We start from the raw sequence: 18,100 nt of genomic DNA, 5'->3' as shown, positions 1-18,100 counted from the left end.
ATCCCATTAGTAATCCCCTTTTTTTACTGATTACATAATCTTATTACATGTATTGCCTCAATCCGGAAGCCTGTCAAAGGCTGGTACAAATGCAGCAGAATCATAAAGCCCAGGTCAATTCAATTAAGCTTTATAATTTGTGTTTTGAAAAGGGGATTAATTATCACAGGCTGAGGGATGTGCAGTGTGAGAAGCCCAATTTATCCTACTTTATACTTCTACTACGCTACATTTCAGTGGAAAATATTGTACTGATCTTTTCATACATAATTTATTCAACAGCTATAACCAAGTACATTACATTAAAACTCAGTAGGTCCTACATTGATTTTAGATATGAAACAGGTCATCAACTTAATGAATATGATGTGATTAAAAGCCCTACAAACCCTCACAGCCACAGGTGTTTTCACTTGTGTGTCTTGTCAGGCTCAAGAGCAATCAACTTGTATGAGGTCATAAATATGGGTGGCTGTGGCTCAGGGGTACCCCAAAGTGCTCCTGATGCGCTGCCACCGCCATCAGTGTATGTGTGAATTACTGCAAGTCGCTTTCGACAAAGAAGCATTTCTGCTAAATGCTCGGAATGTAAATAGCCTTGCAACAAAACTAGGAGAAGTGAAGGCTGCAAACAGATGTTTATAATGTCATTGCACATGATATCTAACTTTGGCCCCTGGGACGTTTGAGCCACTGTTGGTACGGTAATATGGCATCCGACGAAACTCAATTCTCGCTCCTGTCCCATTTCAGTCGTGCCCAGTCTGAATTTACGGTCATTACGGTAATCCTGACAGCGGCTCCGGGTACGTCCACGGTGTCAGCTGATCCTCCTCTACTGGCGAGTGAGGAGGAAAATCAGCTGAAGGAAAACACTGCTGCCTAGTCAAAACCATGGCTGCGGAGATTCATTCGAGGCCCCAAACGGCTCGACCGATCCTTCTGAACAAGATCGAGGGCCACTCAGACACTGTCAACAAGGCCGTCCTGATACCAAAAGAAGATGGAGTGATCACGGTCAGCGAGGACAGGTGAGTTCGCCGAGCAGGCTAACGGTTAGCCCAACGGCAGTAACATTAGCTAGCGGGCTCGGTCTATTTGCTGGTCATTGCACTCATAATTCCTGGAGCACTGGTTCGAGAAGGACAACACAAAAGATGTTTTTCTTTTTTTTTTCCGCTCTGAGAGGGATTTGTTTGGGCTCGCGTGGGGGGATGCGGGGTTAGCTAGAGAACCAGAAAGAATGAGTCATATCCATAAAGTATCCGCGAACAAACAACCAACTGTAATAGTAAACGGGGATATAATATTTAGTTTTTGCCCTGCAACATTGAGTGTTACGACCCACGCAGGTGCTGTGAGTGAAATGCTTTTTAACTGGGGCCTGTAACTGAAGTTGTGATATTCACTGAAACGCTGCTCGGGGTTTCACGGGATGTTTGTCCGTCTTATCTAGCCACAAATTGCTTTATTATGTGTGACGTCCAAGCTACGCAGGATTTTGTACTTGGCTGAAATGGCCGCGTTTTTCTGCTCCCTGAACGTCACATCTTGATAACTTAAGTGGGCTTGTAAATCCTTTCCATTGCAGCTTCCATTGGTGATTAACAACCTCAAGTCCATCACATATATTCAGCAACAACGAAGGCAGCGGTCCAGAAACCAGATAATCGCAGTTGTGAAGATGTATTTGTGCTCATTATCAGCCCATCACATTCACCGCTCTACTGTAAGTGATAGCAGAGCTTGTCCTGCCTGAGAACAAGTGCGAAGAAGCGACATCCTCATTTAGATAAAGGAACTTGGTTGCTTTGAAGAAGTGTGTTGCAGTTTCCCTCACCCATCTAACCTGCTTGATATTCAAAAGGGAGGTGCTTGGGAGAGTTTCCTTGATGGAAACAGAGCAGGACAGGTGCTGCTTGTCGATATCATTATGTCTTCACTGGCATGAAAGTGAATCCCTTGAACCTGAATCCTGAAAAGGTCGACCAGGGCTCGCTGAAGTTGAATGTGGATTTCAAAAACGCAACATGACGGCGCACATCATCTTTTGGGGTGGGTGGGAAAATGCATGCCATGAAGTGTAACGAAGATGGTCAGATAAGTATCGAGAGTGGTTCAGGGTTGAATCATCACTTATGTATTGTGGTCTCCGCTGTAACATTCACAAAGCCTGTGAATGACTGCGCTGTCACTCGCATAATTCTAAAATGGTGAGAATAATTTATCACCCAACAGCAATGATTTCAATATGCTGTTGATAAATTTGTCGTCCCGCTGCCTTCAGTGTCGCTTCATGAACAGAATCGAGCGTTGTGTTTGAAGAGAACTGTGGCTGGTCTCCCAGACGAGTATTAAGCCCAGTCCTAAGCGAGGGCTCTCTTCAGTGGATATTTCCGTTGAGTAGTTTCCATTTTTACATCAAGTATGTACTTCTCCAACTGCGTGGTGGGTCGAGACGAACCGAAAGTAAAAGATCAGAAATGCATTAAAAGCTCTGTATATCGAAAATGCACCTTTATCACATGACAGAGACTACAGAGTGAAACATAGGAGAGTGTTTTCAATCACACGTTTTGATATTCTCCCTCAGAACCATCCGAGTTTGGCTGAAAAGAGACAGCGGTCAGTACTGGCCAAGCATCTACCACACAGTGTCCTGTAAGTAAGAATTCATTACCTCAGTGGAAAAAAACTAATAATAAATATGTCTGTCCCTTTGTGCTTGTTTGTTTCATTTTCCCGGCTCACTGCTGCTGTTTGCTCCTTCCTCTTTTAGCTCCCTGCTCTTGCATGTCGTACCACCATGACAGCAGACGCATCTTCATAGGCCAGGACAATGGAGCTGTTGTGGTGAGTGAAGCTAACTCGAACGAATGGCTTGATATACATGCTCCAGGTTCACTCTTTTGGTTGCTCGGTGTAGTTTTAAGAAGTTTTTTGTAAGAATTTGCATATCTGGTATGACAAGGCCACAATTTCAATATTTGGACTCCTCTAAGAGCCTGTGGGGTCAGGACAGTTATTTGATTTGAAACTTGTTTTCTGTGTGTGTGTTTGCTTGTCTATTAGGAGTTTCTCATCTCTGAAGACTTCAACAAGATGAACCACGTCAAAACATATCCAGGTGAGAACGTGAGACGAGGACACGCAAATTGTCAAATTCAATTCAGCAACAAGCTGAGAGACTAGGCAGAATTGTGTTGTTTGTGTGTGACTGACAGGCTGAAATTGTTCTTTTATGACAGCAAACTGCAATATCACATTTTTTCATTTTTTTTTTTTCTGGACTCAAATCAAATCACAGCAGAACATTTGAAAAATGTAATAGGAGGGTAACCAAACCAGCACATTTCATTGTGTTAATATTTTTTACTTTAGCAGCGCATGTTCCGTCCCAACAACCTCTATACGACTGTTGCTGCATGATGCAGAACGTGCCGTCATCAAAAAATATGTTGATGCAAGTGTTCTTGCAAACGTTAACAAGATTGACGACTGTTTTAAAGCTGTAGCGGATGTGTTTTATGTTTCACATTCGAAGCTTCTCTCAGGGTCTTCCACTCGAGGTTTGAAATATCTGCCCTTGTATTTTATGACGTCATCACCCTTAAACAGAATTCAACTTGAATAAATGTATTAATCAGATTGAACAAGTTAGTCTTTTTTAATTGGATCATCTCTCTTTAATAATAACATGTATGCATCAAGGCTGCAGGCCAGTAAAGGAATGGAATAAAGATGGAAAAGTAATTGTGCCCTGAGCCTTGTAACAAAATGATATCACCATAGAAATGGCAATGAAAAATATCTGAATAATAGTTTTAGAGCCAAAATAGATTTTTTTGGTGTTATGGTTATAAATGTCAGTTTCAGAGTGCTGCTAGACCAACAAATGTGTTCGGGTGCAGGCCTCTGTTTGTGTGCACACAGTGTTTTTTGACCTCAGTGAAAATGTTGTTTTTGAAAGGCTGAATGCCAAAAATACAGATGAAGCAAAATATTTTGTGAGATAAAATATGTTGTGAATTATAAGTTATGATTACGTCGATCTCTTTTTAAACACATTTTAGCTTTGGGACTTTACAGTGCCTCAAGTCTCAAACAAACCTAGGTCGCTACAACTAGAATCTAATTTCAGAAATAGTGTAATACTAATAATATTAATGTAGCCCTTATAATTCAGTGCAGCTGTGCAGATATACTGGGTTTTATATGAAGAATGAAGCTTTGAGCTATTGTGTACAGCCTTTATTATGTAATTTAAATATTTTTCTTATATATATATATATATATATATATATATATATATATATATATATATATATATATATATATATATATATATATATATATATATATATATATATATATATATATATATATATATATATATATATATATATATATAAAATCATTGTAATGTAAAGACACTTTGTACTGTTAGTGGAACAAACTGTGACATCTCAATCCCCGCCACTTTGGAGTGTGGGAGATTGTGAGTTTTTCTCAGAAGTTGATAATAAAAAATAATTGCTAGTTGCAGCCCAACATCTTGAGTTCATCTCCTGTCATATGCTCATAAGTGGTAGGTTATGTACAGAACACAGTTTCTGTGACTGTATCCAAAGATATTTAGCCTCATCAGTGGAAAATCAGGCCTCAGGGGGAAAAACCTCCAGTCTGTTTAGACGGCTGAACACCACGTCAGCACTGGAATGCTCCCTCTGGTTTCTACCACTTGTAGCAAAATCTAGCTGCAGAGGCTGAACAGCTCCAACATGACTCACAATCAGAACAAACAGGCATTAGGTTGTCTATATGCACTTCAAAGACGGGCGGGGCTTAACATTACCATTTGCCTTTTGGCAGTCAGTGTTACTTTCCTCAGGGCTGCAGACAAGGCAGTGTTGACTTTAATTTTCAGCAGCCCATTGCTGATGATAAAAAACAGCTTACATATGTTCAGTCTGGTCAGAAATTGATATGAAAGACTGAGTTTGGAAAATGTGTTCCTCTCTGTTATTCAGATTAATTACTTAGCAAAATCTGTGCCGCATTATTGTTGGAACATGTCCACGGTGGCTTGTTGCACACACTGCACGAGGGACAAAAGCTGTTGCTCTGTCGGACATATACAACTGCTACAAGTTACAGAAAACACAGCAGCGAGATAAATATAGCCGAATTGCCTCATAAATGACTGTTCATTGAATCCTGGGAAGAAAGAATCTTTGAGGAAAAAGATCACTAATTGGAAAATGGAGAGAGGACAGGGAAGATCAGAGCCACGGACAGTCGTGGTTTGGTCACGAGGCAATAAAAATATGCAAAGAATTTTCGTATTGATTAAAAATAGTGCAGTATGTGTAGTTGAGCCACCAATAGTTCTGGAGCTCTGCAAGTTACTGTCTTGTACACTTGAAAACGAAAGAAATGATTCCTATGTGCTTCATTTATCAGAGATGCTTTGTTTCACAATGAGCCCTAAGAGCTTTATTTATCCAACCTCGCACTCCTGAACAAAGTGCTACACAGTCATAAGGCCTGATAGCATGTAATGTTATTTGTTATGCTGTGCAGCAAAGAGATTAGCCTGTTTCCATGTAAATTCTTTCCTTTGAGCAGCTTTGAAGTCATGAAAATGACGTGCCCGCAGCTGCACTCTGCTCTGCTTTACAGCACAATTTAGCATCTTTTAGCTCGTTGTTTTGTGTTTTTTTTCCTATCACTCACAACTAAACTGTTTGGGTTCAGTCTCACTGCTTTCATCATCTCATTCTACTTGCCTGACACTGATCGAGATTTAGACAAAGCATGGGTCTGGTGGTGACCAAAACAGAGCTTTTGTTTTGGTTTTCTATTTGCGGGGTAGCTGGAACGTACAATTCCGAAAGAATATGAATGTTGCTCTGTGTATGCTTGACTTTTCCGAGCACGTTAGCCGCATCGACCTCACAAGATTTTAATTCTGTAAGTCTGTGTTGTGTTCACAGCTTGTTTCGCCCCAAGAAGTCCCTTGTGGCATTACATTTTATGTCTCATCAATAAAGCTGCTGGCCAGATTTTCTAAACAATACAGTGTTTCGAAAGGGGTTAACACCCTGCTGTAAAACGTGAGACATTGAATACTTAAGTATACAACAAAAGTGTGCAGCGTTAAAGTGATCCCCCAGATGGACCATTAGGACTGATGGGCATTGAAATTATTTGAAGGGATTGGCCTGACTTAGTCCGGATTACGGCTACACTGAGCAGATGGGATCAGCTCGTGGAAAGGGCAAATTAGTCTTAGATGGCGCTCATCCACAAAGGCTCCCATATTAACTCCAATGGAATAGACGAGATCTCGCTTGACGCTCATCTAACATGACACCTAATGCTTACGTGTTTTGCAGCCCACCAAAACCGCGTGTCGGATATGGTGTTCTCCCTGGAGAGCGAGTGGGTGGTGAGCACCGGCCACGACAAGAGTGTGAGCTGGATGTGCACCCAGAGTGGCAGCATGCTGGGGAGACACTACTTCACCGCCTGGGCCTCCTGCCTACAGTATCCTTCATTCTTCATTGATTTACTCTGTGCACAGTACATGGGAACATCCATCAACAAGTAGTAGCACTGCACGTTATAACGGTGTGTTAAAGCCCTGACTCCCTGATCAGATACGATCATGAGACGCAGCATGCCTTTGTCGGCGATTACTCGGGGCAGATCACGCTGCTGAAGCTGGAGAGGCAGACGTATTCCACCATCACCACGCTGAAGGGCCATGAAGGTAAAGACACGCGCCTGAGAATCATCCACACAAAACTACTGCTATCACCCAATGAAGATGGATCACACATGGTCTCCGCACAAATACTTTGTCTTGTGATGCTGAAGCCAGATGTGCATGTGTGTTCATAGTAAATGGATGACCCAGATTCCACTAGCTGTCATCATGATGCAAGAAAACGATACTCTAAGAGTGCACTCGCACGGTATCGTTGCTAGTTGATGAGTCCTTAAGTTAATAGATAATAAGTCCTTATAAGATCCTTGCTGATAGTCATAAGACTATTGTAGTGTTAATAATAGCATAATAAATATGTTTATTATTAGATTGTAGGACATTAACAAGAACTTGCAAGAAACTTATTAAGAGCTACTCGACTGCTTAAAGCTGAGGTTGATGAGACTGTAGAAACCAGCAACAGCGAGCTAAACTCAAATAATGATTCTAAATGCTTCACTTGTTCTTGTAAGGGCCTTTTTACCTATTAACTAACACTGACTACAAGGGCCTTAATATAAAGCCTTACCTATGAAAGCATATGTTTTCAGTAGGAAGAGCTAAGTAAAGGAAGAGACTGCACAAATTCGGTCAAATAGAAGACCTCACACTGCCACAGTCTTTGCTGGGACTGGGAAATTCCCAGGTCTGTTTGTTAGAGTCGAGATGTGATCGCTGTGTTGTTTCCATGCTCATCAAGCTGTTCCGCAGTTGTTGAGGGTTTTTAAGACGGGAATTTTCAGAAACTCTAAATCTAGATACAGACGCTTCACCTACTTATGAATTGATAAGCTGCCAGGACACTTCTGGACACAGTAAAAACAAAACACTTCCTTGTGCTCTCATTCAGGCACTAATTACACATGTGCTCATGAGCTGATGGAGGACAGGGTGAGGCACAGCTCCTCTCACCAGAAGAGTCATCCCTGCTTGCTACTCCTCAAAAACCCCTATTTTTACCACAGACCTGTTGTTTACAAGAAAGCCAGTTAGGACAGGCATGTCAGTGTGCCCTTACCTTTTGAAAATGTAAAAAAGAAAATAAAAAGAAAATAGAAATCCCTGCATCATGCAGAAAGCCTCTCTTTCATCCGCCCATGATAATTAATATTGATTGGACTGATAATACATGCTAATGGGTGTGGTGTCGGCTCAAGCTGTGCACAAGCCGGAATTCCCCCCAATATTTGATAGGAAGTTAATTAATGAAGGCAGATCCCAGTGTGTGGTCTTGCTCCCTAATGTTGAATATCATGTATAGCAATACTATGTGTGTAAAATGAAGCTCTCAAGATGGCTTGAAGAGAAGTGGGTCAGATGACATGATCCTGTGTGTGTGTGGGTGCCCTGTGTGTCATGTAGCTACAGTTACTGTTAGCCACCACCACCACCTGCCACAGGCCATTATTCATCATGTACTGGTCCAACTTAAAGAGCTTCATTGTCTCTCCCACAGCTGATTTTTGTTTAGAACGCTGAAGGTTTCCCTGGGAAAATGGAAAACATTAAGTAGTTGGGAGTTGGCTTGTCTGGAAAATCTGTGATTCAACAAGAACATCAGAAAGTACAGTTGAAGCATTTTAAGTCACTGGGCGCTGTGTGCACTGTTCTGTAACAACAGCTGTGTGCTGTTTTTGTGGCGCACACACACAGAAGAATCGTGGGTGTTTACCGAGTAACATGCTCTACCCTCTGACAAGAAGCAGCAGATGGTCTGTTTGTTGTGGTTATTAGTCAAATCTGCCTGCGACCATACTATATCAGAGCAGTGGCAGCAGCTTTTGACCCGTCTTATCTTCTTTCTTAAACCTGCAACTCGTGTCAGGATTGTGCGTGAATCTGTTTTAAAACGCAACTCCAGTGCACATGAATTTTTTTCTTGCCTGAATGCAAATGTTTGACCTTTCACTTCCTTTGCACTGCTGATCATCACTTCATCATGGTCTTTATCTAGAATCGTCTGTCAGGACACAGATTGTAGCGGTGTGGGAAGTACTGAGTTTCACATTGAAATAGACATGCTTAAAGGTAACGCACAAATACCTCCAGTTTGTCACTTTCTGCCTGTGACGGACGCTGATAGCTGATTCGTGTCACTTTGTTAGCGATGTCAGTAACAACATGACTTCTTCAATTTCGCAACCAAGCTTACGAGCAAGAAGATAACCAACAGATTTCTCAGCTATTTGTCTGCGTCTAATCAGTTCCAGTTGGCTGTACTGGAATGCAAAACATGTTTACACTTCTATAGCGGGTGGGAAATAAAAAAAACCCATAGAATAGAGTAGAAATAAGATACAAAAGATAAGTCAAATTAAGTCTAGCTGGCTTTACAGGCTAGCTCCTCGCAGCCCATTCATAATCAAACTTATGATTTTTTTGTGGATTTAGTTTAATGATAAAAGTTGTGATTATTTATTTTTCCTTGAGTGTTTTATATTTGCTTTTGGGCATGGAAAGATCTTTAAAATGTAAAAGGCCAAACTCCAAATCAGCAGTCCCCCACAGAAAAACTGCTCCTGAAATGCCTCATCAGTAGTCCATCTTTTAATTCTGTGACTTCTTGATGTCACACTGCGTCGCCATGTCACACATTTACATAATTTGTGCCTAATGGCTCGTTTGGTAGGTACAAATTAATTCAGCACGGAATCACAAATGGGTAGATTGATTCTCCAGCTGCAGTCAGCTCCAGGTTTAAGGTGTTTGGGCGCATCTTCCTGCAGTTCTCCCAGCAGGCAGCAGATGGGGCCAACAGGTCAGATCACAACAGTGCCCCTTAACTCGTTTTTCTCTCCATCCCTCTGTCCTCTCCAGGCAGTATAGGGACCCTGTGGTGGGATCCTGTCCAGAGGCTGCTTTTCTCAGGGGCCTCTGACCACAGCGTCATCATGTGGGACATTGGGGGCCGCAAAGGACGAACGCTACTGTTGCAGGGACACCAGTAAGTCCGCCAGTGTTTGTGTTACCTCCACTGTGCTTGTCGGGGTCTGGAAGGCTTAAAATGAAATCAAGGAAATGGTGGGTTCAGCAACAGATGCTCTTAGGCCCGCCTGTGTTTATCTCCACTTCCTGATCTTCATACATATTTCACCACCTCCCGGTGCACCTCCCCCGCTCCACGTGACAGGAGTCATCAACAAAACCTCTGTCCACTGATGTGTGCAGGAGCAAACCTCCGTGGATCCTGTCACACCCCAGCAGGATTTACAGAGGTTTGTCTCTCAGACAATCCATTAAATGAGAGCTGCAGTGCTGCTGTATTTCGGACAGGTCCTTAATCATATGATGAACAAGTGTTGATCTCCACATCTCTACTTTTTCTTCTTTTCTTTTCTGCATTTTGCTAATGTATTAAGATGTATTTGATAGCACATGGTGACCAAAATACGTATCAGAAGGATATATTTACTAATTTACCAAACTGCTGTTTGGTGCTAGCAGGCATCTTGCAGTGGGTTTACGAGAGCCTTTTAAATGACCCTGGTTGCCTATAGACACTGATGAGAGCTGCTGTGACTGAACAACACACTGAACGTACTGCAGAGTGCAGAGTTGGTTTTGTGAAGTTTAAGCTAAAAGTAGGTTTAAGGAGAGACATTACAGGTGAGGATAATGATGATTATATTTTTTATATAATTAATAAAAAGAAATGAATTTCTGCCATAATTTTAGGAATCCAATGATATATAAATCAGGCTTTGATGGATCTCTGAATGAACCACTCTGTAAAAATCCTCAGAATATAAACAGGAATAAAAAGTTTGAGTGTGAGAAAAAGCACATTTCAATAAGAAGGCCTTTAAAGATGTAAACAGTTAATGCAGTTTTCTTTTTCAAAATGATGGTGTGGTGATTACTTGCAGTAGTACAATGATTTTGGTTAAACAAGTGTGCTGCCATTTTATGTTTAAATATGCAAATGAGACAGTGTAATTAGATATGCACCTCAGTGAGTATCTTGGACATTGTTTCCTCTCATCTGAAAGATGACACAATTTGGAATCAAAATATAAGGATGTGTCTTTGGTTGAAGTCTTGGATTCTGTTGAAACTTTTCTTCCCTCTCATTGTGTCCGATGTCTCACTCAGCGAGCGTGTTCAGGCCTTGCGGTACCTCCAGCTGACCAGGCAGTTGTTGTCGTGCTCGGCTGACGGAGGCATTGCAGTGTGGAACATGGACGCACAGAGAGAAGAGGTCTGCATCATGTTTATGATTGCCTGCCCAAGGGATGTCGATACATTACAGTAAAACAAAAAAAACCCCAGACTTTGGGTTGGACAATGTATGGTTTTCTAGTTTTGAATACTAGTTGTTCTAACAGCAGAGGATGTGAAATGCAAATAAAAGTGTCTCATGTAAATGGACTGACCTCTGTAGTCTAGCGATGACTAATTGACATAAACTCATAAAGCGCTCACTGCTCACTCAGTATAATGGTCAGTAGCTACCGTGGAAGGTGTAGTGTTTTACTGTAGGGAGTTGATTGTAATTGTTTTCTGTGTTTTGTTTCTCCTCCTTGTTTTATGCCTCACTCAATTTAAATGCTGCTTGTGTGGGCAAAGCTGATTATTGCAGCACTTGTCCACTTGGAGAGTTACTTTAGTGCCCTGCATTATTGGGTCTGAGCATGTTTAACAAGAGCCTCTGATTGCATGTGTCTCTGCAGGCGCCCCAGTGGTTAGACAGCGACTCCTGTCAGAAGTGTGAGCAGCCTTTCTTTTGGAACATCAAGCAGATGTGGGACACTAAGACCCTGGGCCTCAGACAGGTAGGCGAGTCTGGCTAGAGTCCTCCCCAGTTTTGAGTCCCTCAGCCCATCAGTCATGCTGATATACTGCTTATTTTTTTCTTTGTGCAGCACCACTGCAGGAAGTGTGGCCAGGCTGTTTGTGGAAAATGTAGTTCTAAACGCTCCACATACCCAATCATGGGCTTTGAGTTTCCTGTGCGGGTGTGTGACGCCTGCTTTGATACCATCAAAGAAGAAGAGTGAGTTGAAGGCTTCTCTTAAGTTTTGATGCTGTTGGTCACATTTTACCCAGATTTTCAGCGTACTGAGGGCAAATCTAATTAAAAGCTGTGTGTGTGTGTGTGTCTGTGTGTGTCTGTTTGTCTGTGTGTCTGTGTGTGTGTTGCAGTCGAACAGCATTGGCCACGTTCCACGAGGGGAAACACAACATTGCCCACATGGACATGGACCCATCCAGAGGCCTGATGGTCACTTGTGGAAGCGACCGCATTGTTAAGGTCAACAACAGTTCTTTGAAACCAGCTTATTCGTGCATGTATTCAGGCTGCGTCAAATGCACACTGATCACACCGAAACCAATAAACCCGCTACCATTTTGTTTATGCTTCTGTTATCTCAGATACATGGTATGAAATTGAGCGAGTCTGCAGGCAGTCCTAAAATTCGGAAAAATGATCTTAACTTAGTTCTGTTGATTTAGAAGTAATTTGTGTTTCTAATGTCCAAACAATCATCAAATCTGGTTTGGTTTGAACAAACACTTTATTCACCATCCTTAATTCCACCATGTTGGACATTTTTAAGGATGATATTCAGGTGTATATCTTGATCTGCCCCCTTGTTAATATTCTTTTTGATGTGCTAGAAGTGTGGCTTTAGTGATATTTAGTTTAGTGATTTAGTGATAGTCGGGCCGGCCCTTGTAATTTGTAATAAAATATTAATATTTGTTACATTGTGCTCAATTCATGAGGAGGAGTAAACAAAGTAGCAGAACTGTCTATAGACTAGACAACAATGTTACTCAGACACCAGAAGTGTACAAAGCTGCAGGGAAGTCTTAAGTTCTTGGCACACACCAGTCAGCCACAACATTAGAACCACTGGCACACCAATTTAATAACTTTGATCATCTTGTTGCAATCCAATGTTGCCTGGGAAACTTTGGTACGTGGCATTCCTGTGGATGGCACCTGACACACAAACACTGTTGCAGACCAAGCACAGCCTTTGCAGTGGCAGGGCTCATTGTCCTGTCTGGGGAGGGTCAAGCCCATCAGAGAGTCCTCATACCACGAGGGGCTCGACTTGGTCTGCGACAAAGTTTGGGTGGGTTGTGCATGTTGAATGCCACATGAACACTACATTGTAACGAGATGATCAAAGCTCTTAACTTCACATGCCAGGGCTTTTAATGTTGTGGCTGATTGGTGTACTGTGTGCTTTGTTCATGGATGGAATGCTGAAAGATGGGTGATGCAGCCAAAATGGTTTGAGAGCGGTCATTGGGATTTGTTACAGTTAATTCAAGTAGGCCACAGAGTGTGTTCTCCATAAAGAGAACCTAAAAAAGTGTAAATACACCTTTTTTAATTGTGCTGCGGGGATTTTTGTTGATTTATTACTCTTAATTTCAGAAGTAGATACTTTTTAATTCAAATCATATTTTCATTTTCCTTTATTTCACATCTCTCTTCCAATTGTATTCTATTCCACTGTGTAATTTTGTGTTAATTACGAGTAAATACTTTGAATTGAGCACGTTGATATCTCAGCAACATCCTGGACGTACTGAAGCAGCAACAGTAATGGTTTCAGTGATGATGCAGCTTTGCATTTTCTGTCATTCTTATTGGCTGTTTGTCTCCACAGATCTGGGATATGACGCAGGTGGTTGGCTGTAGCTTAGCAACAGGCTTCTCTTCGCGCTGATTGGCCTAGGCCACCACATGCTCCGCCCACTCTTCCAGTGTCATGGAAACCCATCTGTACAGTGTATCTCTTCATCATTCCTGGGATCTTCAGCTGAAACCAGGCCTGCCCTTGTTGAATGTGTGAGTGCACGAGTGTGTGTGTGCGTGTGTGTGTGTGTGCGTGTGTGTTGTTACTGCTGACCTCCACATTTCTTTTGCTTCTCATAAAAAATTCATCTTTAATTCTGCCAACTGTCAGTCCTCCATCAAGGTGTGTGTGACTGCTTCCTGACTTTTTGCTCTGATCCGAAACAGAACCCTAAGCACAATGGTGTGTGTGTACATGTGTGCATGTATCGTAATGATTCCTCCTATGGGAGGAATGGTATTGATATTAGTGTTTACATTATATAAATACTTCCGATGCTTCTTTTGACAAAGGTCATTTTTTAATTACCTTCGCACTGAAAAGATTTCACTATATATCGCTGACCTGCCATCCCTGTATAGACATACACTAGCTTGATTATTACTGTGGCCCACTAACTGCATATTACTCAGTCACTGAAACATGTATATACCCCAGCATCATGTGTATAGTAGATAGTTGCTTGAATTAACTCTCACTGATCGAAGTGATCAGCTTTGTTCCTCGTTTTCGCAATTTTTTTCTTTCACTAGTTGGCCTTAAATCACTCTCAGGAGGTTTTACATCAGTCGGTTGTCACTGGGCGGGGGCTCTTCATGTCTGTCGTGGCCATTATTGATGTGTTGTCACTGAGGGGTGGTAAGAAAATGAATGGCCTCTTTCTGAACAGATCCCTTGATACGCGCAAAGATGCTGCCATAGAAATTTTAATGTACTCTTCAGATGTCTGCATGACGGCGCCGACCCAGCCAGGTGAGGCATGGGAAATGGGAAATTTGATATGCCGCCACCGTGACATGCACGGACAGAGGCGGCATCAGTCGTCCTGTCACAGCTGTCCTGAGGTGCACCAGCCCTATTACAGCTCAAGATTTAATAATTGTGACTTAGGAAATAATAGCACAGCATCACAACTTCTTGCATGTTCAAGGAAAATTCCACCCGAAAATGAACGGTCTGTTGTTATCCACTCACCCCCGTGCTGAGGGGAAAATCGGGTGAAGTTCTGTAGTCCACAAAACATTTCTGCAGCTTCACAGCAAAACAGCACTGAAGCATTATCCTAAACAACTGAAGGAGATGGGGACTTGTTTAAAACCTGACCCTGCTGCCCCCACCCAAATACATAAATGAAAAACAAAATTAAAATGGCTCCTTTTGTATGATGTATTCCCAGTCCCCAGAGGCTATGAGATCTGAAATGGATTTGAATAGACATTATTTCACCCTTTTTAAAGCCACCCTTTTTTAGTGTGCAGCCTGTCTGAAGCTGGTGCGCGAGAGGGCGTAAATAACGTCTTTTCAAATCAGTTTGAGATCTCAGGGCTTCCGGAGACCTGGATTAAGCTGGGTGAGCAGTATAGATCCATTTCACATTTTTTTCTGTTATTCAGGAGAAAACTACAAAGCTGTTCTGCTGTGAAGTTCCAGAAATGTTTTGTGGACTCCAAAACTGGGCATTGACATGGGTGGGAGTCAGTAATGACTAAATTTTCTTTGGTGGGTGAACATTTAAATGTGTAGGTAGATGCCACATGGCATTGATGGTGGAAACCCAAGATTCTGATACCTCAAGAGAATTGCTTTTCAGCTCTTAATTTGAAAAACTAGAAATATTTGTAAGTTCTTTGCGATGCAAAATTGGATCTCCCTCCCAACATAGAGGCACTTCTCTACTAGACAGTAACTCTGAAGTTATTATAGCGCTCAGTGCCGGCTTGTTGAATCTTCCCCAGCTGAACCACAGGTCAGATCAGGGCTGCATGTGTTCCTTCAAAAGCCTTAAAGAGAGGAGGACACGCCCACAAAGCCTTTTCAGTGGTTTATCAGTGCTCACGACTGTTCACGCACTCACTCATTCACTCATGCACTCACCTCATCAGATGGATGTTTGCTCTTCCTTTTCAAACTGTTTTTTACAAATCCTGTCCTGAGCTGCCCCTTCTTTCCCTACATGTGTGTTATCAAGGATGTCTCATAACGCTAAACGCATACCACTGCACTGTATTGCACAACCCGTGGTCTTTTGTCTTTGAATTGAACAGAACCTTTTTGTAAGTTCAGAGCTGGGAGCTGGATTTCGATGTAGCGTCTTTGTAAATAGCGGCTCGCATCTTCTAATGGTAGACTAACGCTTGCCTTACTGTAAGTGGAAAAAAAAAAGAGCATTATAATGTTGGAATTCCTGATCTCAAAATGTAGTCACATTCCAGTTTTTTGATCATGTAGTGTATATTTATATTTGTAGTAAAGTATTTATCTGTTATCATTGTAAGTGGTGGTTTACTTTTCTTTGTGCCCATGTAGTAGTCTTTATTTCCTCCTATTAACAAACTAGAACATGTTCCGGACTCTGTAATGAAGCACGTGCAAACTGGGTAATGTTGAGAGTGACTCCATTATTTAACATCCTGACCTGGACAAAGGATGACTGATTAATCAAGGGACGGCTGTGGTTGTCATATGACTGCTGTTCCCCATCATTAAGACTCCATTATATTTAGATGTTTTACAGTTATACTTGGGGTTAGACTGAAAGCTGGTCAGCTGATTTAGTTGAAATGTTCAATATATCTAAATTTGACCATTTCTGTCAATCCGTCGCTTTGATCAAAGTGCACGCTCTGGGATAAAACTGCAAAAATGATCAGAAATAATTACAAAAAAAAAAACACATTTAAATTGAAGCTGCATTACTTGATTTTTTTTTTCTTTTTCCAGCCAAACAACCTGAAAACACAACACTGTTATATCCCTTATAAAGAAGTAGTCACTTGTGTTCATGAGTAGAACTCAGCCTTTATATATATTTTGATCTACACACCTAAAACATTATGTGACTGCATTCAGAACAAACGTTGAACCTGGCCTTCATTATGATCTAAAGTGCACACGTTTAAAGATTCATGACTGCATGTTTCACATTTCAAAACTGCCTCTGTTAGCATGTGCTACAACAGGACCAGGACCACATTTTGCCATGATACCACACACACACACAGACCCACAAGATGTAAATATCCCCAGCCGACGTTGTCATGGCTTCTTAGACCTCAGAGTACTCATGGTCGTCGGATCCCACAGCTCAACAGTCCCTAGTTAATATAAAAAGAAAATATATTTTAGCACAGGTCTAAGTTCCAGATGAGTGGAGCAATTCTGTAATCACAAAATTCAAAAAGAACTGTAAATGTTGTAGCGAACATGGTGGCAAACTGCTGCCTATTTACACATCTAGCAGACAAGGAAACAATATGAGCATTTATTTGGAGTAGGTGTAAGTCCGATAGTCACTCATTTAAACTCTTTGTTTTGGTCTCCACCACCTCCAGACAAAGAATTCTGGTTCTGTAGCTGCTAAATGTTTCAATGTGTTAACTAGCTACACGCTAAGACACTAACTCTGCTGTTTGGCGCCGGGCAGGTAGCATACAGTGGCAACATCAAACCCTTTTGTGCTCAAACCAGCTGCCTGCTGGAAAATATGTGTTTGAGAGCATAACCTACGAGCTGCAAAATCAAAACAATGCGCTGAAAGAACCCAAAATGCTGTATAGCTCCAAAATTTGGTGACAATTCTCTGTGGGTTTGCCCTTTTCACACTGGACAAACACCCATGAACAGCCACAAACTTCTGGCTTTTGTCTGCAGTGCCAATGTGCACAATCAACATTCACTCCCCTGTCAAATGACTGCAGTAGTCACAGGTTTTTTTTTTTTATCTGCCCCAGTTCTGATTGGCTGAGTGAGATGTCTCACTCCTTAGCAGCTGTTCCCTGTTTTTCAGGCACATTTGTGATGAAGAATGTGAGACACACAAGCAAAAGTGGGATCACACCCGCATCTAAAAACCTGCTAGTTTTGGTTTAAATGTGATATAAGTGACATATTTCACATTATATTTTGTAATTTTCTTCATGATTCATTAAAAAAATATTGGTTAGTTTGGTTCTTCACATGCTTTCAATACTAAACTTCTGTCATACTAGAAATCGAGTAGTTTTCAGCTAAATTGCCAGTATTGGCATTGATCTATCAGTCCAACCCTAAGTATCATTAAAAAAAATCATGGGTCTACAGGGTTATTGATGATGCTACCGTACAATCAGGAGTCAAATCTTGCCTTAATTTTTCAGTTCACCACACATAGAAGCTTCTTCCAGGCATTACTTCTCATCATGTCCCTGTAACAGATTTAATTTGGGGATGAAAGTCTCTCTGGATGTGGAACCTTACCTGCCCGGCAGATGGACAAGATGTCGAAGGTATGACAGGTGGCAGGAGTCGCTGTTCTCTTCAGGTTGCTGGCCAGTTGCAGGAATGAAGGAGTTGATTTCATCATGCTGTAAATGGTTCGGATGGAGCAGTTGTAAGGGCCATTGTGTCATCTTCAGTTCATCCAACACTGGAATTGGTGGCGTACGTGTTGGTAGGAGGCCACAGCAACAAGTATAAAGATGATTCATTCTCCACAACACCATGGCCAATAATCTATAACTCTGTAAATTGATTT

At 41.7% G+C, this 18,100-nt stretch overlaps 1 protein-coding gene across 2 annotated transcripts; it reads left to right on the top strand.

Moving 5' to 3' along the window:
* The first annotated feature begins 505 nt into the window (after window positions 1–505).
* Window positions 506–17,563, top strand: wdfy1 (WD repeat and FYVE domain containing 1). Of its 2 annotated transcripts, none has more exons than XM_037122747.1 (12): window positions 506–1,031; window positions 2,594–2,661; window positions 2,780–2,853; window positions 3,073–3,127; window positions 6,399–6,549; window positions 6,663–6,775; window positions 9,590–9,716; window positions 10,865–10,970; window positions 11,443–11,544; window positions 11,635–11,765; window positions 11,915–12,023; window positions 13,399–17,563. In XM_037122747.1, the coding sequence occupies exons 1-12, from the start codon at window positions 895–897 to the stop codon at window positions 13,456–13,458; spliced, it is 1,233 nt and encodes a 410-aa protein (XP_036978642.1). In that variant the 5' UTR covers window positions 506–894; the 3' UTR covers window positions 13,459–17,563. The 2 variants fall into 2 exon arrangements, with proteins under 2 accessions (XP_036978642.1, XP_036978650.1); XM_037122755.1 differs by lacking the exon at window positions 506–1,031 and adding an exon at window positions 1,917–2,055.
* The last annotated feature ends 537 nt before the right edge of the window (window positions 17,564–18,100 follow it).

Source organism: Acanthopagrus latus, chromosome 2 (assembly GCF_904848185.1).
Source record: "Acanthopagrus latus isolate v.2019 chromosome 2, fAcaLat1.1, whole genome shotgun sequence".
Taxonomy (NCBI): domain Eukaryota; kingdom Metazoa; phylum Chordata; class Actinopteri; order Spariformes; family Sparidae; genus Acanthopagrus; species Acanthopagrus latus.
This window is presented reverse-complemented; position numbering and strand designations above follow the sequence as displayed.

Excerpts from the sequence above, each read along its gene's own strand:
- wdfy1 (XM_037122747.1), top strand. The coding sequence starts at position 895 with ATGGCTGCGGAGATTCATTCGAGGCCCCAAACGGCTCGACCGATCCTT. Across the intron at positions 1,032-2,593 it reads ATCACGGTCAGCGAGGACAG|AACCATCCGAGTTTGGCTGA; the intron begins GTGAGTTCGCCG and ends ATTCTCCCTCAG. Across the intron at positions 10,971-11,442 it reads TGGACGCACAGAGAGAAGAG|GCGCCCCAGTGGTTAGACAG; the intron begins GTCTGCATCATG and ends GTGTCTCTGCAG.